Source organism: Cavia porcellus, unplaced genomic scaffold (genome assembly GCF_034190915.1).
Source record: "Cavia porcellus strain 051 isolate PalLab524CR breed Dunkin Hartley unplaced genomic scaffold, mCavPor4.1 scaffold_4, whole genome shotgun sequence".
Lineage (NCBI taxonomy): Eukaryota > Metazoa > Chordata > Mammalia > Rodentia > Caviidae > Cavia > Cavia porcellus.
Genome location: NW_026947487.1, coordinates 66727912 through 66752225, shown reverse-complemented (window position 1 = coordinate 66752225; position 24314 = coordinate 66727912). Strand labels below are relative to the sequence as shown.

Sequence of the window (24314 nt, the reverse complement as noted above, 5' to 3'; positions counted from 1 at the left end):
TGGGTTTCTCTAGACCAAGGTTCCCAGGATGGTGGAGAGGCGATGGGTGGGGTTTCTCTCCTTTTATGCAGCTCATCAAGATTCCCATGGTGGCAGAGAAATGATGGGTAGGCTATAGTAGCATTTTTGTCAGCCCTTTTATTATCTTCATGAAACACCATCCCGGTCAATATTTTTTACCTGATTATTTACATGTTGCTAGAATTAAGGTTTTCTATATTTTCACTATGATTTTGATGCGGTTGTTTCTTAATGGTTCATAGAATAAAAGCTTAGTACCCAGTGTTTGAGGTATTCAAGGGTTGTGGAACCTTTCAGGAGGAAGCTCTCAGTGGGAGGATAATTAGTTTATGAGCGCATTGTCCTTGTAGAAGGAGTTAGGTCTCTAGAGAGAGAGTTGTAAAAAGGCCAAGTTTGACCCTTGACTCTCTTGATTTATTGTCTTGCCACGCATTTTCTCCTTGGTACATGCTTCTGCCATAATGGAGTCTGCAGTGTGCTGTACTGTTATCTAGCTAGGCTAGCCCTCGCCATACCCAATCTTACTCAGGCATATGCTGTTAGACTTTCAAAACCTTCAGGTAAATACACCCTTCTTTACATATTTCCAGGCTCAGACATTTTATTACAGCAATTTAAAGCAGACTCATACAATACTAATAATTTCCACATGGTAGAATTCTTTAAAATCTCAAGCAAAAGCATAAATATTTTCAAGGCTTTTAGTATATCTTGAGAAATAATTTTGGTTGAAAGGTTTAATTTGCCCATTCATCAAAAGGATTGAAAAGATTATTTAGTTTAAAATTACTGTTAACAGCAGATATAATGGCGTTTTACTGTTACATTATGATTTTTTTAAATGGGAAAAATTGTAAGGGTATAGGATTACAACTGTTTGCTTCCAGCTGGCTAATGATAACGTATACCCTTACTTTGACCTCTGTACTTCGTACATTGTATATTTTCTCTCTAATTGGGTGTCCCATTGGCATCTGTAACTTAACATGTGTGAAACTCTGCTCTTGATGTTCTGCCCCACACCTTCTGTGTTGTCTGTCAAGAACTGTTAAGAATTTGAAATTCTACCCTGCCAACAAGGTAGCTTGTCAAGGTTCAGAGATGTTGGCAGACAGCATAAGGGAAAGAGTTAATTATTCATAACAGTAGTTATAGCCAAATTATCAACAGTTGTTGCATTTCCCAGAAGCAACCGTGAAGGCCAAATGGTCTGGCATGTGGAGTGGGTTGCCTTGTACAAAAGGGACCCTAAGTTTAAGTAATTAGACTCTCATAAAGGTAATAAGTCTACCTTTTTTTTTGTAAGGCATATATTGAAGATACTGAAGGCTTACTTCTAGACTACCACAGTAGAGTGAATTACACAAACTTTTGGGTTTCCCAGTTCATATAAAATTATGTTTATACTAACACTGTACTGTATCAAGTATGCTGTAGCCTTGTGTCTTAATTCCTCCTCCCCAACCTGTACATATCCTAGTTAAATAGTACTAAGTATCGTCTGAGCTGATGGGAAACTGATGTTGATAGAACTGATGAACACAGTGTTGCCACAGAATTTGAATTTGTGAAAAACTCAGCCATCTGTGAAGCATAGTTAAATAAAGCACAATAAAATAAGATGCTTTTTATTGAGAACTGAGCATACCTACCCTTGGCTCCCAAGTGATACTGTGTGTCATCTAAAGCAGATAATAATGAAAAGCCAGTCCAAAACAAAGGCAACCAGATGCCCATAACTATGAGACCTAAGTGATATTGTACAACACAGCCATCTCCATTTCAGTTAATAACTCCTTTCTTCCAGTTCCTCAGTCCAAAGACCTTTGAAGTCATTTTTGACTTTTTGTCATATCTCACATTGTTTGTTAAGAAATCCTTTTAGCTTCTTCTGTGAAGTACATCTAAAATTCTTTGATTTCTAATTCACAGTGCTGTAGTTAAAACCACTGTCATCTTTCAATAAGTTCATTGCTCCTGTTTTCCCTGCTTGTCTTTACTCTGTTCTTCACATAGTGGTCGTACTAAAATAACTGAATCTAAGCGTGCCACCTCTTTGCTTAGAATGCTCTTGTGGCTTCTTGTCTTCCTTGGAGTAAAAGTGAAAGCTTTTATCCTTTTCACAATGAGAACCTGAATGGTCGGCTCTCGTGGCTCTTTTTTAACTCTCTGACCTCTTGTACTACTTTATTTCACCTTGATCATTCTGCTCCAAGCTTTCTGCTTCCCTTGGTATTTCTTAAGCATATTTAACTACTCATTGGTTGTAGGGCCTTTACATTTTGTATTCTTTCTACCTAGAATGTACTTGTCTCAATATCTGTGTGACTCACACTCCTGCTTTCTTTTCTGCTTTACATGTTTTCCCCTATGCACCTAGATTAACTATTTTAGCTTCCTGCAGTGTTCCTCCAGTGTAGTTTTCAAGTACACCATACCTGTCCACTTGTAATTTTTTTTTCTTTTGAGAACTTATTACTGTGTTCTGTGTAGCATCTTTTTTGGTACCAGGGATCGAACTCACGGCCTCATGCTTCCCAGGCAGGCCCTTATGCTGCTGAGCTAAATCCCCAGTCCCTGTAGCATACTTTTTACTTGTCTTCAGTCACGCTATAAAAGCTTATAGGGGTAGTTCTTTGATTTGCTTCTAGTTAGTTTTGCTCCTTTTACCTAGATTAAGTGCTTGGCACATTGTAAGCATGTAATACCTATTTGTTGAATGAGTGAGTGACTAAATGATATTTTGTTGTCTTAGAATGGGTGCTCAGGTAGTGTGAATTACTCATTCCTTTGCAAATTTTATCCTCTGTATTCTGCTTGGACTTCTCCTACTTTACCACCATATTCAGTTACCATCCATCCTTAAAGTTCTGCTTCTTTTATTTTTTTAAATAAAAGTAATCCTAAACTTGGGGTGGTGGTGGTGGTGCTGCTAATGGAGCTCTGTGAGTTAGTTCAGTTTTTACTGTGGGAGGCAAGTGTTCTCCAAAGAGATTATAAAAATCCTATATTAATTGGCAAATTTAAAGTAGTTTTTTTTTTTATGGTGAAACCAAGAAAGTATATAGTCTGTCGTAGAATTAAAGATGATTTCTATGATGAAATTGTTTTCAACATTTGTATAGTATATAAGAAATTTAGGAAGCAGTAAGGGAATGAAGAATCAGAGGCTAAATACTTTTTATTACCATACTTTTTAAAGGCACTGCATAGTCTAAATTAAACAGTTTTGGCCTGCAGGCCTTCTTTGATACATAAGAAATGCTGCCTGTAGAAATTCTATTAAGAAGATGGTTTTGGAAAGGCTCTTGGTTACTCCACTTTTCCTTTGTTCCTTCTTAATTTAGTTATTCTCAGATCCTAATTGTAATTATACAGTACTCTGGGACTTTTATTCTGGCATAGTGCTAAGAAGGATCAGTGCAGGGTATAGAAATCATTAGAACATGACATTTGTAGGGGAAAAAACTTAGTGATTCCCTCTTACCAGATTTGTGGTGTTAGACTGTTTTCTTTCTTTCTCAGTGTTTATAGTTTTTCCTTTTCTATAAAATGGGAACAGCAAGGTAAATAAAGATAAATGCTACATGATATTAAAAGAATTAAATAATATAGCATATTGTCTTTTTACCATTCCTTCACTCAGTCAGATGTACTCATTCTTTTCTTGCCTTGTATTAGGTAACACTTACTGATAGAGTAACTTTTAAAAGAATTTAAGTTAATAACTATTGGATTCCTTTATTTAACCTAAAGCAGTGGAGCTCTGACATATCATGGAACAATGGTCTTTGGGTAGGAAGAACTTCCCTGGATAGTTTTCAGATCACATTGTTTTCCTTAACAGTGGTTGAAGCTAAAAGTTAATGACAGCTTGATATTTTCTGTTTTACTGATGATATATACAGTACAGAAAAAAAAAAGACCATGTGTAATTTTACCTTTTCTTCCCATCTTTCTTCTACTTGTTATAGAAACAAACTTAATAGATATAAACACCATTAAAAGCCCCACTATTCATAAAGCCCCACTATTCATAAGCATGTTTTACTTTTGTGTAGTAGATTTAAATAGTGTATTGGGTTGTTGGAGCTGTCTGTAGGTCTCTAGGATACTGTAAACATTCCTTGTGGCAAGAGACTTAAGATGAAGCCTTTGGGGAACTTTAGTGTGGATAACCAGCAGCTATGTCTCTCTTATGAAATAATAATACTTAGTTTTGATGGTAAAGTTGTTGGATAGCCAAAAAAGAAACACCTGGGGGAAAAACATACCATTTTTCTTGTTCCTTGCTTCCAACTTTATTATCAAAAATTAAAGTATACAGAAAAGTTGAAGGAATTTTTCAGTGAATAACCATATGCTCATCATCTAGGTACATCGAATAACATTTTATCATATTTCCAGTATATGTATTTGCAATGTGTGTATAATTTTGAATGAATGCATTAGAAGAATTGTTCATTTTCTTAGATGGTACAGAGATACCATAGATATGTAGGATAGTATGTACATGTTTAAAATGTTGTGTTTAGTACCTGTTGTTAATGAAAAAAATGGCGTATCTTTCAGATAACTCACTACAAACAAGTAACATGTTACAGTTATTTCTTTTGTACTAGAATTTAATCAGATCATGCAGTACATTGATGTATTTGTTTTTTAACATCTGAAGACATTAGATTTAAATTGATGCAAAGATTCTCAGTTGTTTTTTTTTTTTTTTTTTTTTTGGTCTTTTTATCAGTACCGGGCATCGAACTCACAACTGCCTGCTTGCAAGGCAGGCACTTATCTCAGTTGTTTTTTGATTGCTTATATTTCAGTGAGAAATAAAGTGACCCCATAACTATTATTTCTTGATATGTGAGATACATATTCCAACAATGATTCTTTGACACTAATTGAATGCCCAAAATTCCATCCAGTTCTGATACAGATCCCACAGATTTAGCGACTCAGACATATACGACTGCTCCTGTGGCACCCCAGTGGCATGTCTCAGCCACCTCTAGCTTAACTACAAATCTGGGCTTTCTTTTACACTCTTATAAGTCTGATAATGTGCTATGACTTACAGAACTTGGAACGATGCTACACTTAGGAATTTATTATAAAAGGTACAGAGTCTTTAAGGTTTCAGAGTAGCTTCTCTCCTCATAGAGTCAAGGTATACTATTACCTGTCTGATTAATGTGTTTCTCAATCATGCTGAGACATCTATCCCCAGTAGATATGGGGTGGAGTGGGGAGAGGGTGCTTGAATCTCAGCCCGCTCACTTGTAGGTTCACAGAGCGGCTGGTTCTCCTCCTGCTCCATGCTGGGGATACTTACCAAGAAGGTGGAAGAATAAGCTGCCTAAGTCCCACCATCCTAAGCTATTCTTTTAAACACAGACTTAGAACATAGAAGTGAGGTATGTTAAACAAAAAATCTATTATTTTAAACTTTATGTTAAAATAACCTTGAATTCCCAAATCTTTGAAATGATCTATTATTTTATAAAGTTGATTTTGGGTTTGATGTGTCCAGTTAGGTGACTATTTCTTAGGCTGGTTTTTATGTTTATTGTTTTTTTTTTTTAACCAGGTATTGAACTAAGGGCCTCATACTTGTCAGGCAAGCGCTGTGCTGCTGAGTTTACATTCCCAGCCTAGGTGGATATTCAATGATTGGGCATATTTAAGCAGTAAAAATAATTGCCTTAAATATTACTGTGTTTATATTATTTCACTTATCAAACTACATGTTTATTTCCATTTTTCATAGTTTTTAGAATTTGTTCTAAACCCAACCTTTTAAGATTAGTAGTGTTGGTAGTTTAATATAGCACCATAATAATACTAGTAAAAATGACAATAGCTTCCCTTTATGAAATGAGCTGATACACAATTGTGTTTATTCTTTAAAATAGTCCTCTGTAGAGATCTTGTTATCTTTGCTGAATATATGAGGAAATCATGCCTCAGACATTTACTTGCTTATGGTCACGTAATTAGTAATGAGGGGAGTTAGTATTTAATTTACTGATTTACTCCACAGACCGTCCTCCTCCCTTCCCATTCTTGTTCTCAGAAAAAAGAAATAGCAGGTTTTCTTTCATTGGTCTATTTATTCACCAAATAATTCTGTGTGCCTAGTTACTAGGCATTACTCTTGTGTTCCATTTGCAGTAGCTCCAAACTATATATCGGGAATATATTCTAAGACCCTAAGTGAGTACCTGAAACTGAGGACAGCACTAAGCTATGTGTATGTGCGCACTGTGATGTGTGTTTTCTCTCTGTGTCCTAACGGGGACACAGAATTCATCTGTCTTTCCAGTTTTATGCCATGGGACTTCCTTGTATATGCCCTTTTCCTTTGGAGCCATTATTAAGTAATAAAATAAGATCTGCTTTTACGCAAATATTAGGTATCTCTGCAGTTGATTTGCTAACTAAGTTGGCTGGTTAACTAAGTAGCACTGCAAATATGCAATGGAAAAAGGGATGAATGATTCACATCCTGTGCTTGGGCAGAAGGGAACAGTGTGAGATTCATTACTTTTCTTAGAAAGATGTGCGATATAAAAATTAGGAATTGTATGGAATTTTCTATTTGAGAGTTGGGACCACAGTTTACCAAAAGTAATTGAAAACATGGGAAGTGAATGTAGATATGAGGAAACTGCTATATAGCCGGCAGTACTTCGTTCTTCAAAATCACTTACCCCATGGTAGATAATGAAAAGGACCCAAACAGTTCTAGTTCTTCTGTTGATCACTTCTTTAAAGCAAGAATTTTGTAATAGTCTTGTTTACTGTTACAGCTAGGATTTTAGGGGGTTCTAGTATAGATATACTATACCATAGACATAGGAATTTGCATTTTCTTCTTGCTGCAATTGTAGGATATGGGAAATCTAAAATGAATACATTGTGATTCTGGAGAATCCTAGGAGCTATTTTTCTTTTTTTGTTTTTTTTTTAGAATCCCTAGTGGTTTTGCTTTGTATTGAACTGGAGTGCAGATGACTGAATGCTCATGATGCTGCTTTATTAAGACTATACATTTTCCACCATTTTAAAAATTAGCTGAGCATAGTAGTGCATGCCTATAATCCCAGCGCATGCATATATATATAGTGAGTCGAGGTCAACCTGAAGTGCATAGTGCGAACAACAACAACAACAAAAAGCCTGTAGTATAGTCTGTGCCAAGATAAGTTTTGAAAACTTTAGGTAGAAATCTTTTTTTTTTTTTTTTTTTTTTTTTTTTGGATGTGGCAGAAATAATTGTTCTTTTAAATACCTATCTGGGTGTGATACTTTAGTTAAGGTACTTTCTCAGAATGTCCAAATAATGACCTCATCTGCATCTCATTAGTTCTGGAGGAAAGTTTCCTATTTATTAGCTCAGCTATCTGTGTTCTGTGTTGCTCAGCATATCCAGAGGTTGGCTACAGTATGTCTAAGCATTAAATTGTTACACAATAAAATCTGGAAGCTGGAAGGAAGAACAGGGTCTTGTTACCTCCTTTTATCTGGGTGGAAAATCTTTACCAGCAATCCCAGTAGACTTCACCTTATGTCATGGTAGCCAGAACTGTTTATGTACTCAGTTGTAAATTAGTTAATGATAAAGGAAAATTAGATTCCTAAGATTGGCTCAAAACAATGTTGATTCATCTCCAAGATCTGAGGGAGAGATCCAGCCATCAGAGCTAGTGATGTGTCATATTAAAAAGTGTTTTGTCATCACAAAAGGGAGAGTCAGGAGGGTAGGCAATGTAAAGATATTTTCTATATACTATATAACAAGCAATTCCTGCAAAAAAGTGAAAATTTAATATATTTGTTTGTACAAGAAAGCATGCTCATTCGAGAAGTATATTATCCTGTAAGTGCTACTTTGTGATTGACACAGGAAGCCAGGCTTGGCTTTCAGTTGATTAGCTACTTTCTGTGCTTTTGTCTGAGTACAGTCCTGTTTATTTTCCTCTGATATTAAGCTCCATAAATGATATTACATGATTTGACGATAGTTTTGATATAGGGGAATGAAACTCCCAACCTACTATGTGTCCAGTACAAGTTCGTGTTCTCTAAAATGAAAGAATGAATTTTAGGAACAATAGAAGTTAAGAGCAGAGTATATTTACTGGGAGAAAGAAAGCTTCTGTCTAGAAGGGATCTTGAGCTGATTGCCAGGGACTCTCTCTTTTTTAGGTACTTCTATAGAGTAAAATCATGTGGTTAGATGGTTCCAAAGTGGGCAAAAATGGGAACTTGCAAGGTGGGACAGAACTGTGGCCAACCAATAAGATTGATTGCTAAGTAAAATTGATTAGATGGGGACAGATGGGGAAGCAAGTCATGGAGAAAGCAGGGATGCTTAACAGCAGTGACTCTTCCTGTAGGAGGTTGGGATGTTGACTTCTAACTGCCTCAGGGTGACAGAGAACTATTTGGACTATCAGTCCTTGGGTTGTTGTTGCTTTGCCTCTTGTCTTGAGATCTGGCCCATAGTAGGAGGTGCTTGTCTCCTCAGAGATCACAAGGTATCTGAACTTCTGTACTGGTTCCTTTGAGGGCTCAGCCCTGTCTGACTGCCTATAATATTTCTAACTCAGCTGCCTATAACAGTTTGATTTTTTTAAAAGTTAATTTGTACTTGTTCTAGGTGGATTCTCCACAGTTTTCCTAGTGCGAACTCATGGTGGAATCCGATGTGCATTGAAGCGAATGTATGTCAATAACATGCCAGACCTCAACATCTGCAAAAGGGAAATTACAATTATGGTAAGTGAAGAGTAATATTTTTAGGTAAATTGAGTATTGACTTATACATATTTGGGAAACCTTTGAAGTTTGTTAAATTGGAAAATTGTCTGGAAACATGTACTTCATTTCTTGTAGCCATACTTATGATGAAGTACAGTCATGTTTTGTTTCCCTGTCTTTCCCCCTTCCCTGTTGCGGGTTTAACAGGTAAGCCACCTTTTTTTGGTGGTTGTATTGGAGGTTGATCCCAAAGTACCTTTGCATAGTGCTATAACCACAGCCTTTTTTATTGACACAGGATCTCATTAAGTTGCTAAGTTGTTTCTCGTGCTTGAGCTTTCAAAAAGGCTGGGATTATGGGCATGTACCACCTGCCAGGTTCCTTTTTCTTTTCTTAAATTCATTTTAATTATTGAATATTGTAAATATAGTAAAACAAAGAGTTACATAGTAAATATCAAGTTTAACTATCATCCAGTTTAAGAAATAAAACCTTACAGATAATGTTGAAGCTTTTTCTATATTCATCCCCAAGTTTTGCCCTGTAATGTTTCCTCATCCAAAAAGAAACCACTGTCCTGAATTTGATGTTTACTATTCTTGTGTGTATTTTATGCATTTAGACTCAAAAACAACAATCTTACTCTTCATTTTAAAAATCATGCTGTAAGATTGTTTTTCTTGTAAACTCTGCAGTTTATGATGAGGTGTCTTTTAGAAAGGGAAAATTTAAATATTAGGAAAAGTAAAATATCTTAATAGATAATTAAACACGTTAGTGATTCGGAGTTAGTGAAACAGTTAAAAATAAATTGCAAAATAAAAAACTTCATCTTTCCTAGTGTTGGTAGTTCTTATTCCTCTAGATGACTACTATTCTTCATTTTCTATCATGGATCGTTTGCTGTTACATATCATGCATGTGATACACACACACATAGTTTTTGTCTTATTGAGGTATAATTCATGTAATATAAAACTGACTTTTAATGTGAACAATTCAGTAGTATATTCACAGTGCTGTATAACTACCACCTCTATCTAGTTTAAAGACCTTTTCTCATAAATGGAGTTGTATAATATATGACCCATGAGTTCATGTAGCATGATGTTTTTGACGTTAAACTACATTATAGTGTGTGTTAGTCCTTTTTATGTCTGAATAATACTGCATTGTAGATATTCAAATTTGTTAGTAATTTTATGAACCTTTGGACTATTTTTGTTTTAGCAATGTGAATGCTACTGTGAATGTGTATATTTGCATTTGTTTGAGTACCTAGTTTAGTTCTTTGGGTATATATTTAGGAATACATTTGCTAGATCATATGGTATGTTTAACTTTCTGAGAAATTGCCAGACTTTTTCACAGTAATTGGGGCATTTATTTTCTTGTGAATAATGTATTTTTTCCATACTTACCAGTACTTTCTGTTAATTCAGACCTACTTATTCAACTGCTAACAGAAGGTTTTTACTTCATATTAGCTTCTTTAGCAACATACATTTTGTTTGAAGATAAATACATTTAAACAGTCTGACTTTTCTGAACCTCACTTTTATTGTCCCGGTTATTAACAAGGTTTGAAGTGACTAAGCTTTTGGGCTTTTTAAAGGTGATATATTTGCCAAAATGATGAAAAAGATTTCCCATAACACAATGGTGAGAAGCTTAGATCTAAGTTCTCTAACTGGATCTCAGATACTCTATATTGTGCTATAATTCTTCTTTTCAATAGAATTTGTGTAATTTTAAGGCATGTAAAATACAGTAGTAGTAGCGGCCAAATTCTATGCATTTGAATAAGATACTTTAGAAGGAGATTAACTTTTTAGCGTGGTACTCTTCCAACTATTTTTGATGACTCATCTCCCTTTATATTACTTATTTATAAAATCTTCACAAATTCAGTGATCATTACTCCCTTCTCTCAAATTACATAACAGTTATATTTAGGTTTATTAATGATAGTGGTTGTAAATTCATTAAAAATATTATTCAATTTCCAAGTAGATCTGGTTAGGTTTTTTGTCTTCCTTGGTCTACTTTGCTGTGCTAATGAATTGAACTCAGGACCTCAGGGATTTTTTATTTTGAGAAAGGGTGTTTCTAAGTTGCCTACATTGCCCTCAAACTTGTGATCCTCTTGCTTCAGCATCCTGAGTTACCTGTGGTTACAGATGTGTACATTGAGCCCAGCCTAGTGCTATTTGTAACCTCCTGTCTTGTACTAGCGTCAGATTTGCTAATGATTACCTGGTACTAGGAATAGAGTATCAGATTTGCCACTTTATTTCCTTGTACTCATATTATTGGTGTTACATACGGTTTTCTTTCACCAGTCTTTTTAAGCACCAGTTGATTTATAAGTAAAAAGTACATGAATCCGTAAATCCATGAAATAGCCACACATAACTTGCAGTGTATTATAGGAAAAACAGTAAGAGTAGAATTGTTCCTTCATTAATATCAGTGCTTAATTCTTTTTTAGGTACACATAACCAGCACTTGGGAAACAGAAGGATTGCCATGAGTTTAAAAGCTAGCCTGAACTACATATCCCATCTTCAAAAACCAACATCAAAACAAGATAAAAAACAACCCCAAAAGATACAAATAAACATAAATGAGAGCTGTAGTATTTTAGAGTATAAGAGAACCATCTAACTACATTTGTTTTAGGAGACTTAAGTGAACTGTTTTCCCATTTTTAATATAAATTTTAAAATGTTTTTGATTTGAAATGACAGAAAAATGTTAAGAAATGAGAAAGTGACACAATATGCAGTTAAACTTTGCATTGAAATCATTGAAGCCTTTGACTGATTGAAATATGTCAAATTCCATACTCATGCCAAGTTCTTTCAGAAATTAATTAAATACATTGTTTCAAACCATTGCTAGTGATATAGGTTTAAAATATTTATTTATTTATTTAAATTTTTTTTGTCTTTTTCCTTTCCCCAGTACCAATAAAAAGGAAAAAGATATAGGCTTAAAATATTTATTTTTCAGTTAAAAATTTTTATTTATTTTTTACAGAAAGAGCTATCTGGTCACAAAAACATCGTGGGTTATTTGGACTGTGCTGTTAATTCAATTAGTGATAATGTATGGGAAGTGCTTATTTTAATGGAATATTGTCGAGGTAAGTACTTGTATTAAAAAACTTTCTAAATAGGTTACTAGCTGTCTTGGTTTCTCCTTGGGTAACTCTTAGTCTTATTTTGGACAAACGTCTTTGTGATATTAGGTTTAGTTATTTACTGTTTAGGCATGTTGTTTAAAAATTATTTAAAACCTAGACATAGTGGGTAATAATGATCCAAATATGTAAGTGGAAAATTACCAAATTGCCATTAGGTTGAAAACAGGAAATCTAAGCAGATAAGTTGTTACATTTCTTGCTTTCTCTATAATTACTATTTTTTTGTTTTTGTTTTTGTGGTATTGGGTGTCAGACAGAGCTTTGTGTATGCTATGCAAGTGCTCTGCCACTGAACTAGGTTCCCATCTTGTGTACAACTGTGTAATCTCACCACGAAGAGTCTGATGTGTCAGTATTAGTGTTCAGGCAGTGTACCATGTTATTGTAAGTATATTCAATTTTGCAAATTCAGAAGCTGCATTTTGATCTATGTAAACGTATTATGTAGTCTTCTGAGATTCATTTTTAAATATTAGAAGAGAGAAAACCACATTTGATTTAGATCTAAAGTATTATTTGAAAAAATTTTTTACTTGTATGGCATGCCTATATATTTTATAAGAATCATCCTTGACTAAAAATTTAATGTGGCAGAAGGGGGCAATAAATCAGTTTTTCTACAAACTTATTTTAAAAATCAGGCTATATTTGTTAAGTTAGATTTTAGGGAGCTCTGGTTTATGTTAAGATTCTTGTAAGACAGTTACGATCATTAGTTACAGTTTCAGGAATTAATGTAATTTCCTGAGTGGAAAAAGAAATGTTTTTATAGCTCATTTATTGTAAGGCATTATACTTTAAGAAGTTTTTGTTTTTTACTCTCACTTTTCTAACATTTAGTATATATGATGTTACTAGTTGGATTAATGCTCATGAATAGACCCTGACTTCTTTTACCTTTCTTTCTTAAATTTTTAGAACTGATACCTGGAAACATAAAAATTACACATATTAGTTTCTATATGATGTTTGATACATGTTGTGTAACCATGTTACGTATATCTGTCTCCTCAGGCATTTATTACTTCTTAATGGTGAAAATCCTTCTACCTTTTTGAAATACACAGTACAAACAGGAGTTGCCATCTGTGGTCACCCTACTGTGAAGTAGCCACCACTTCTTCCTGCTATCTAGGTGCAGCTTAGTGTGCATTAATCATTTTACCTCTCCTTTGTCATATTCTTTTCAGCCTCTAATTAATCATCACTCTACTCCCAACTTCCATGAGATCAGCTTTTCAAGATTTCACATGAATGAGATAATTTGATACTCTTCTTGTACCTAGTTTATTTCACTTAACATAGTGATCTGCAGTTCCCTCCATGTTCTGTGTGGCTGAGTGGTATTCCATTGTGTACATAAACTACATGTTTTTTACCCATGGATTAGTTGCTTTTTCCAAGACTTAGCCATTGTGAATAGCACTGCAATAAACACAGATGCACAAATGTCTTTTTGACATAACTGATCTCATTTATTTGTTTTTTCATCCTTTTACTAAGGAATTAAAAACAACTTAATATTTTATTGTATAAGGAATAGTCCCTAAGGCATGTACTTACAATCCTGGCCTTGGACACGCCCCCATCCCCACCCCCACCCCCCTGTTTATAAAGCTGTAGGACAGAGTAAAGTTGGAATTGACAAGAAAAGTAAGAGACTAGAAGACAACAGAAAATTGGTAGGAAGCAGGAAGAATTTCATTTATTTTGAATCTATGCTGAGGAATGGAATTGCTTGATGATGTGGTAGTTTCATGAATTTTTATTGTTCTTTGTGATATTGGGGACTAAATCCAGAGGGGCTGAACTCTACTAGCCCGTTCATTCATTTGGTGGTTACAGAGGACATTTGTACACTGTATCACTGAGCCACAACCCAAGTCCATATTTTGAGACAAGGTCTCTGTAAGTTGCTCAGGCTTGTTATCATCCTCTTTCAGCCTCCCACGTACCTGAATTTTCGGTATGTGCCACCATGCCTGGCTGGTAGCTCTGTTTTTATTTTTTTGAGGAACCTCCATAGTGTTTTCCATCATGACCATAATAAGGTACACTGCCATCCATAATGAGAAAGTTTTCTCTTTTCACCACATCCTCACCCACATTGGACTTTTTGGCTTTTTATTGGTAGTGTTTCTTACTGAAAGTACAGTGATAATTTCATTATAGGTTTGATTTTCATTTTGGTCATGTTGAACATACTTTCATATGCTTGTTCATTTGCCTGTCTTTTGAAAAATACTACTTAGATCTAATACACATTTTAAAATCAGGTTACTCTTTTGTTTTATTTGTTTATATATATATTTTTTTCCCTTTCTTTTTGAAACAGGGTCTCACTGTATAATTCAGGTTGGCCTTAAACTCACTTTGTAGCCCAGGCAAGTCTAGAACTCAGAGTAATCCTCCTGCCTCAGCCTCCTGAGTGCTGGGATTATAGGCATGTCCCACCATGCCTGGCCTGTGGTTTAGTATTTTTTTTGGAGTTTTTTATTTTTAAATAGTACTGGGGATTGAACTCATGACCTCATGATTGTCAGGCAGGCGCTTATGCCGCTGAACTAAATCACCGACCTTTTTGGAGTTCTTTATGTATTCTGATTATTATCTCCTTTTCAGATGTATGGTTTGCGTGCATTTTCTCCCATTCTGTATGTCCCTTCATTCTATTATTGCTCAGAAATGTTTTTAGTTTGAGGTAGTATTTGTCTGTTTGATCTTTTTTCCTATACATTTGAGATCTCTTCCAAAAAAAAAAAAATCCTCGTCTATTCCAATACCTTGAAGCATTTTCCTATGTTTTAGTGCTTTCATTGTTTCAGATTTTACATTTAAGTTTTTGATCATTTTGAACTGATTTTTGTTAGAGGAGTTTTCATTCTGTCTAGGAATTCTCATTTTTCCCATTTTTTATTTATTGAAAATCTTTGCTTTTTGAGACAGAGTCTTGCCAAGTAGTTGATTTTGTTAAAGTTTCAAGTTAATAATCGTGTGGTCAGTGACATGTGTGATTCTAGTGAATTCTTCTGGCTTATTTTATTTTATTTTTGAGACAGAACTTGTAGTTCAATTGGCCGTGAACTATGTAGCTCAGTGTGGCCTTGAACTCACAGTGATTTTCCTGTCTTAGCCTCCCAAGTGCTGGGATTTCAGGTGTGCAAAACCATGTACCAGCTCTGGACTGTTACTTTTTACTTGGATGGTAGCATTAGTATTTTATCCCTTCTCTTCGCTTTCACTCTTTGATTCTCTATCCCATCCTAATCAAGGAGATCTTTTAAAAAATCAGATCAGAAATTTCCTTTGACTCTTTTCTCAAAATAAAATATAAAACATGGCTAATTCCTGTTTCCCTTGTCCATTTCATCTCACCTCATCTTCTCTGCTTCCTAGATCATTTCAGTATTGGCTTTTTAAAAATTATACTTAATTAGACCAGGGAGCACAAGTGGCTGCCTGGCAAGCATTAAGTCATGAGTTTGAGCCCCAATACCAAGACAAAAATAACAACACCAAAAAAGAAAAAAAAAAAAAAAAAACCCATTGAGATGCTCAAAAGTTATACATAGTCATTAAACTTTTTCCTAAACCAGAGGTGTTTGTATATACTACAATCACAAGCACAGCATCCTTCCAGAGTTTTGCATTATTAATATCTATCCTTCAGTTGCAACATAAATAGTACTTGCAAAGTCAAGCCTGATCTGACATCATTTCCTCTCCATTCTTCACCAGATTTTCTATACTTAGGTCTCTAGTTATTGTTATTATACATTATTATGACTATACGTTTGTATGATTGTCCCTACTTTTAATCTATAAATTTTGAAAATAGAAACATTTTGTTTACCACTGTTTTACCTAACTGTTGCTTCACATCTAATGTGCCATGAATTGTAAGAAAAAATGAAATTTCAGATATTTTAAAATGTTTAAAAGTGACCAGTATTGAGCAGGCTGTGGTGGTGCCCATCTGTAATCCCAGCCCTGTGGAGACTGAGGCAGAAGGATTCCTGCAACTTGGCTCCTGGACTAAATAGTGGATTCAAAGACCAGCCTGATGTAAAATATGTATTTTGAATCACTGCAAAGCCTTTTTACATGAGAACTATGAAAAAGCCAATTTTTCATTACCTAAGACTCTAAAAGCATTTTTAAAAATGTTTTTTCTTCCTGGGAGAATGCATTTATTAAAAATACATCCTCTTGAAAAATACTTCTGTGTTTAGCTGGGCAGGTAGTGAATCAGATGAATAAGAAGCTGCAGACAGGTTTTACAGAGCCAGAAGTGCTACAAATATTCTGTGATACCTGTGAAGCTGTTGCAAGGTTGCATCAATGTAAGACCCCAATCATTCACCGGGATCTGAAGGTAAGAACTTTAAAATACTTACCACTAGAGTGATCTTTTAATTAAAATGAACAGAATACCTTGTTGAGGATTTTGGAATTAAAATCTTTTTGTAGGTTTCCCTGCTTTGGTACTAGAGATTGAACCCAGGTCTTTGTATATATGCTAGGCAAGTACTCTGTCACAGAGATCCATCCTTGGTCCTAAACTAGGTGCTAGTACTAGCGCTGAGATTGGTTTTTCTATCTCTCCTGTATTTCCTGAGGTTATGTTCAGTTCCAACTATAGATTTGAAATTGTGTTTGACCTTTAGGATTTTTACTGTGATGTAGAAGTGAATTTGGTGGCCTTACTATGCATCTGTGTTTTGCCTAGTAAGCTTCTTTTTGTGTGTGTGTGTGTGATACCGGGAATTGAACTCAGAACCTGGCACTTGCCAGTCAGGCGCTTATGCTGCTGAGCTGTATCCTCAGCCCCCATAGTAAGCTTCTTTAAAAGGTTTCATTTGAACAAAAATGAGAGTATCAGTGAAACATGTTGAATGTCCTTCCACATTATTCTTTTCCAGTATAGTAATATTCCTATTCTTGGTTTCTATTAAGCAATTGGTGTTCTCCAGAGATACTGGAAGAAAGTATAAATTAGTCTTTTTTCCCATTTATATATAGTTTACTGTAGTTTTCTGAGATTTACTATAATTTGATAGTGGCTATCCTATAGTCACTTCATCTTACTTTTTATGGGGCTCTTAACCTTTATATTTGGTACCAAATATTACAATGGAGAAAATCCCCCAAAGAAATTGAATATTCCTGGTATCATTGTTAGAGCTATCATTTAAAAACACAAATTTTGCACTGAGCATGGTGGTGCACCCTTGAAATCCTAGAGCTTTGGGAGGCTGAGGCAGAAAGATCTTCGTGAGTTTGAGACCAGCTTGGACTTACATAAGCAAGTTCAATACCAGCCTGGACTATATAGTTAAGACCCTGCCTCAAAAAAAGTTTTTTCGATGTTCACAAGTATGAAGATGTGAAAAAAAATCACTCTTCTTGGATTGGAGGTTTGGCTCAGTGGTAGCATGCTTGTTTAACCTGTTTGAGGCCTTGTGTTTGACTCCTTAGCATTTCCAAGGGGAGGAAAAAAATGGCAAAAAGAAAAGAAAGCAAACAAACAACGAAAAACAAAAAGCAAACACTCTCCAAAATGCTTGGTTTGCTTTTTTAAGATAGGATCTTGCTAAGTAGTTCACACTGATCTTGAACCATTTTCTAGCACTGGCTGGCCTCAAACTCATACTAATCATCCTGCTTCAGTCTTTTGAGTGCTGATATTACAGAAGTGTGCCACCACTCCTGACTTCCAAAATGCCTTGTGCTAACTATTCCCATGGTTAGTCTCTGCCTTCATTCAAGTCTGCTCAGATTCATCTACTCATAGTGTACTTACTATCCAGACTCACATTATTTATTCAAGCCTAGCATTCCTATGTCTTACGTTTTATCTTTACTTGATAATTAACAAAGATGTTTTATAATTTGTTTATATGTTATGCTTGTTGTTTATTGTCTACCCTTCTCTTTTAGAATATAAATTCCATGAGGGAAGGATTTTATTTCCTTGTTTGGAGCTGTATCCAAGCAGTTAGAAGAGTACATAGCAGAGTACATAGCAGCAGATACATAGCAGAGTCTCATTAACTGTTGAATAAATGAATGAGTGAAAGAATACATTTTACTTATTATACAAAAGTTTATAAATGGAGATTATAAAATGTTCTTAAGAGAGAAGTTACCTCTTAATATGTAATTTGTTAATCATGAAAGCATTCTTCAATGAGAAACCTATGGTAATAGCTAAGTCATGGCAGTACTGAAATACATGACTTCAGACTTCTGTCCTTTAATTTGGGTAAATAGTGTAGCTTATCTCAGTCCTTTTGGTTATGCAACTTTATATTTCTTCTGATAATTTTCTTCTATGATTTTCTTGTGCTGTTATAGCTCATTAACTTTTTGCATAGAGTTGATATTTTCAGATAAATCTCTGATTTAAAATTCAGAAAAGGCATTAAAATGCATAGTTATGTATAGTCCATATTTCATATGCTTCATTCTTTTTACATGTGTAAATTTATGTAACTATGCATTTGTCTTAAGTAGATTTCTTGTGTTAATCTGTATTTTGTATGAATCTTTTAAAAAGTTGACTAAAATGAAATACAGAAGGAAAATTTTAAACTAATGTATAGGGAAGATTATCTTCAATATGAGTATTTTGACAGAATAGAAAGAAATGAATTATTCATTCAAACTATTTCATAAAAATAAGATAATTTGAAAATCTTTCATTGGATTCTCCAGATACTGCTTCACACAAGTTTTAACTCATGTAATTTTCATAAGCATTCCACAGACTAGATACTGTCTTCTCCACTTTTTTGTTAAGAAAGCTGCTGAACTACAAAAGTGGTTAGACAGATTATCCAAGATTATACATGCTAGTAAGTAGCTAACTGGAGTATTTACTCACATTCTAGGAAGCAGAAGGCTCTAGAGGGGTGCCTCTGTGGCCAAATGCAGAGAATGGCTAGCTGACACAGGTTCAGTTGACTGGAGGTAGATGAGTCATGAGCAGTGGGGTGAAGCTTTAGGTGTTGGCAGCAACTACAGTGGCTGGTGAAAGTGTAAAGGTGGAGTTCCCAGGAAGAATGGACTTCTTTTTCTCTTTGAGCTGTTTGGTTTCGTTTTTAACTTCGTAATCTCAGAAAAGCCCTTTTCTTGGAGTTAGGACTATTGGTTTTAACTAGTTCCCATCTCTGACTTCCTATGTGTGTGTTGTGTACTTTTGAATGATGGCACAACAGAAGAAGGGTGGGTGCCACTTGGTGGGCGGGGAGAGAGAGACACCATTCAGATACCCATCTAGCCATTCCCCTTGTGGATACTTCGGCATGACTTAGCTAAGGAGGCTGGAAGACCTTCATTATGCCTTATGTTGATTGCCTTGGAACCAAAGGCAAGGGCAATCAACCAATGTGACCAGTGCTTCACATTCCTGGTGCCCACATGGAACAGCCTATTGCATATGTTGTGTGTTTTGCTCACTCGCACATTCATTCAGCCGGTACTGAGAGGGTAAACATTCCAGCCCCCTTCCCTTAGTGTGGTCCTGGGTCCTGATTAATGAGACTCTCCTTCTGCTCAGGCAGGTAAGCAAGGCAAGCAGGCAGGCAGGCTGACTGTGTCCTATTCCCTTTGGGGGGGTCCAGTGTGAGATGCTTGAATGGGGAGCCAGGAATCCTCCTTTAGATCTCTTAGAGGACTCCAGAAATCTTGAGGGTGTGCCTTCTGTTGGGACCTGGAGAGGTGATTGCTCCATCTGCAAGGTCCACGACCTGTGACCAAAGACGTCTGCATGGTTGGTTGGTCTTCCTGGCCAATGTACTAGATGCAGTGGCAAGCACAAATACCAAAACGATACCCAGGATTTGGAGGCAGATTTATTTTATGTCGATGGGCACTGATTGGGATCATTCCCAAAATATTAGGCCCTGGTCTCTGGTGGTCTAGTTCTGTTTGAGATAAGCAAGCAGGGGTCTAGTTCTGTTTTAGATAAGCAAGCAGGAAGTACAGAGGCTTATCAGTTGAGGATTGGTTCTTACAATACGCGTTATAGTGACCAGCTATGCATCACAGTGACCAGATATTTCTAAGAAACAAAAGCAAAAAGAACTGTAACTATAACTATTACCTGGGCAACTAACAAATTGAAGTATACTGACTTGGGGGACTTTCTGTTGCAGTGGGAGAAGCAACTGTCTCATCTTAGAGATCAGTAGACATAGTAAAATAGCTTTTGCTTCAATTTGTTCTTATTTGAGATATCATGTGTTTATAAATACATATATAGTAGTATACAGATTCTCCAGTGTAAAATAAAATAGTTGATAATTTTCACCATGAAAATACTAATTACTAATTTTCTTTTCTTAAGGTAGAAAATATTTTGTTAAATGACAGTGGAAATTATGTACTTTGTGACTTTGGCAGTGCCACCAATAAATTTCTTAATCCTCAAAAAGATGGAGTTAATATAGTAGAAGAAGAAATTAAAAAGTAAGTATCCTTATTGCATCTTGTTCTGTAGGAATTTGGGTTGAGTCTGTGATCAGCTATGTTAATACAGTACAGATTGTAGATACTCCATTTATGTTTCTGTGCCATGATGGAAAGTTAATTTATGTCTGAATAGACAGTAGGAAATATATTTTATAATGCAGTTTCCATATACCTTTTTAAAAGATTTGTCAAGACATCTATAAAATAAGCTGTAGTGATTAATTGAATCATTTACAGAGAATTTTAAGTGATATTGAGTTCAGTGAATTTTTTTCTTTCTCTAAAACTAATCCATATGTCCTGTTTAAGAAAAAATTAAGATACTTGAATTCATGTAAGCACTTTTTATTGAAAGTTAAAGACTGACTTGTATTGATTGAAAACTATATGAAAGACCAAATGTTAAAACTGTATGAATTCAGTTTTACTTTGTAGTGGTGTGTTGGGAAGCTTTCTGGTGGAATATGTCATGTATGCTTTATGTTTTCTTAATCCTGTACTTGCTGTGCTTGCTAGAGTATCTGTGAGGATCTTTTTAAAACTTCATTGTGTTCTAGTTTTAGAAAATGAAAATGTCTTAGATCACCTTAATAAAATGACACAGAAGGCAAAAAGATGTGTTAGTATAGAAATTTTTAAGTAGTTCCTTTTTCTAACGTGCCTTTAATTACTTGCTCATAGATTCTTAAGATGATCTAGAACAGTGGTTGCGAACCTATGGCATGGGTGCCACTGCAAGCTGTTTGTATCATTGAAATCTGTAAAAGGTTTGCCATTACTGCTCCAGAAGTTATCATTTGTACTGCAGTATTTATAAATAGTTCAAGTAGTGCTATTATTATTTTTGCCCATTTGTATAATATACTATATTTCTAGATTACATATTTGTACTCTGGAATCTTAGTCTATCATGATTATGTTAAGACTCCATAAAATCAGATACCTTAGTAAGTATATAAATGTCCTAAAGAACACAAGAATATTAAGATACTGAATTGGCTTTTTGGGATATGTGTGTATCACTATAATTAAAAATTGAGATTTTCAGTGGCTGCTATGGAATTCCAGCAAGTATCTATCTTGTTAGGCATATTATTTCTTGCTGTTGTTTTTTGAAGTATAGTGAGAGTAAGTTGAATTTTGCTGATGATTGAAATTTTATGATGAATAGGTACTCATTTTGGAGTTTTTGTCCTTTGGGGTCAGGTGAGGAGCTAACCTTTTATTAACAAGCATTTATTTAGAGCTAACAGTGTTCTTGGTGCTTGTGATACAGTAGTGAACAAAAATCTTGCTGTTAAGCAGTTTATATTCTGATGTTTTAGACCATTTCCTCTCTTCCCAGTGTGTAATTTGGAAAAAGATAGTATGAGTTTAGAGATACTTCTTACAAAATAATATGTGTGAATGAATCTTTGTCATGTCCATCCATATTTTGATAATTTTGGCCATATGGTGGAGGACTACTTCATTAAAACATTCTGTTCATAATGAATTTGAGGGTTTGTATCAGTAAACTTTTATTTATAGTCCCTTTAATTCCGAGTAGTTTATGGTAGCATTCGGTATTAGAGGGCATACTTATATAGTGTAATATGTAGTTAGAATTGTGATAACTAGATTATTTTTAAAAAAACAATTATAAAATACAGGTGATTTACTACTGTGTCTAAGGAAGTATATTGGCATTTATAAGAACAAACTCTTTTGTAAGCATAGAGTTGTAGAGAAGGTAGAAATTTTACTTCTAGATTAAATATTAAATAATAATTTTACTTCTAGATTTAAGTATTTTGATAAGGTGACTATAGTCAAATTGAATTATTTTGTATAAATTCAAGAAAAATTATTTCCAATACATTGTCATTATTTAAGATTTTAATAAAAAAATTGGCCCTTGTATCATTGAAGATGCTGTTTTACTATTTATTTATTTATTTATTTTCGGTTGTACTTGAAATCAAACTTAGGGCTTTTTAAAAGGCCATATCCCTAGCCCTTAAATTTTTTTTTTTTTTTTTTTTGGTACTAGGAATCAAACTCAGGATCTTGTGCTTGCCAGGCAGGTGCTTTACCACTGAGTTGTATCCCTGGCGCTCTTATATTCTCTAAGTAAAAATTCCTGTAGATAATTTGTAGTGATTAAATCTTGATGTGTTTTCAGTGATCTTTTAAATTAGTGTTGTTTTTATATTTTCTAATGCTAAACGTTTTTTAGTATTATTTTATAAAGAAACTATTTAATTTTTTGTTGTTGTTAAATATTTCCTCTCCATTTTATTCATTAATTACCAGGTATACGACTCTGTCATACAGAGCCCCTGAAATGATCAACCTTTATGGAGGGAAACCCATCACCACCAAAGCTGATATCTGGGTAAGCCCTGAAAGGCAGATATCTACCTAGACAAATAAAAAGTCTGCATTCAGGTGACTTGTTTCTCCTCTGCTTTCCAAAAAGGCGTTTCTTAGTAACAAGATGGTGTGACGTTTGTGATGTACAGGGGAGGTTCTTATGCAGGAAAGAAAAATCCTAGAATGTTTTTTCTTACTTTAGGAATTTTAAAAAATGGAAACTGACATGAGTAAGTTTTCAAAAGTAATTCTAAACATACCATTGATTACAGTATATTCAGATTCTTAGACTATACGTATATTTGGATTTGAGGTAGATCTTGTTTCTTTTTACTTTATATTAAAATCTCAACATCTCTTTAACTTTTTCATAAGTAAAACTTTTGATTGCATTAAATAAACTTCGCAGGAAACTATTTAATTTTTTAATTTTAATTTTTGGTACCAGGGATCGAACTCAGGACCTTGCACTTAATATAATAGGCAGGCCATTATGTCACTGAGCTAAATCCCCAACCCACTATTTCATTTTTGTAATTTAAAAAGTTTTGTTTTTAGGGCTCTATATTTTGAATGTGAAGCTCAAGTGTTGCTTAGCCATATTTACTACTAGTGAAACTATAGGGAATAAAATTCTTTGAAGTAGTTACAAAGTTTACAAGAAGGCATCACTTTTTTTTTTTTTTTTTTTTTTTTTATTAATACTGGGGCTTAAACTCATTACCTTGTGTTTGCCAGGCAGATACTGTGCTGCTGAGCTATGTCCCCGGCCCCAAATTTTGTTTTTAAAACATAATGTTCAGAAAGTAGTAGTCACATGTGGGGAGCCAAATTGCTGTCTCCTTGGCTTTTTTCCTATGGGCTCCTTCCCTTGGGAGTGCCAAACAAAATTTTGAGAGAAAAATATTCTTGAAAAGTAGTAAAAAAACGTTTAATAAAGTTTCATCTGTTTACATATATATACATTTTTACCCATGATTCTTACTGGTATTTTAAACTGCATTTGCAAAAAAACTACAAGTAAGTTTGATTTAGTTAATTTTGACACATCAGTTTATATAATTCAAATATCATTTGTTTTCCTCATCATAAATATTTAACTTATTCGATGGCTTATAGTAAAGTTGAGGGCTATGCATAATGTAGAAATATATAGAATTAGGTCTTAATTACTAAAATGAAATTATTAAAATGACGAGGTGACTGGAGGTTGTAGAATTTTGTTATTTTTTGTAAGACTAGGCATATATGTAAAATTACTAAAAAGTGAAAAAAAATAAGAAAAATAATTAGAAAACAAAATCTGTGATTATATACTTGAAAGAGAGAATTTTAATTTCCATGATGCCCAGTTTTATGCTTGCGGTACTTACTGGTGGTAGCTCAGGTAAGACTGAAATATGCTACAATTTAGTTACGAATTGAAGAATCTAGAAAAAATATTCAATTTAATTTGATAAAAAATGATATTTTTGATTCTGCTTCAAG

The 24314-nt window shown here is 34.5% G+C and overlaps 1 protein-coding gene across 4 annotated transcripts in view; it reads left to right on the top strand.

Annotated features, from left to right (window-relative positions):
* Bmp2k (BMP2 inducible kinase) overlaps positions 1-24314 on the top strand; it is a 120211-nt gene that overhangs the window by 33492 nt on the left and 62405 nt on the right. For all 4 annotated transcript variants that reach the window (XM_063247211.1, XM_063247212.1, XM_063247213.1 and 1 more), the window contains exons 2-6: positions 8687-8805; positions 11831-11936; positions 16229-16371; positions 20347-20468; positions 22767-22848. In XM_063247211.1, the coding sequence (XP_063103281.1) occupies positions 8687-8805; positions 11831-11936; positions 16229-16371; positions 20347-20468; positions 22767-22848 (572 nt within the window). The remainder of the gene's footprint in view (positions 1-8686; positions 8806-11830; positions 11937-16228; positions 16372-20346; positions 20469-22766; positions 22849-24314) is intronic.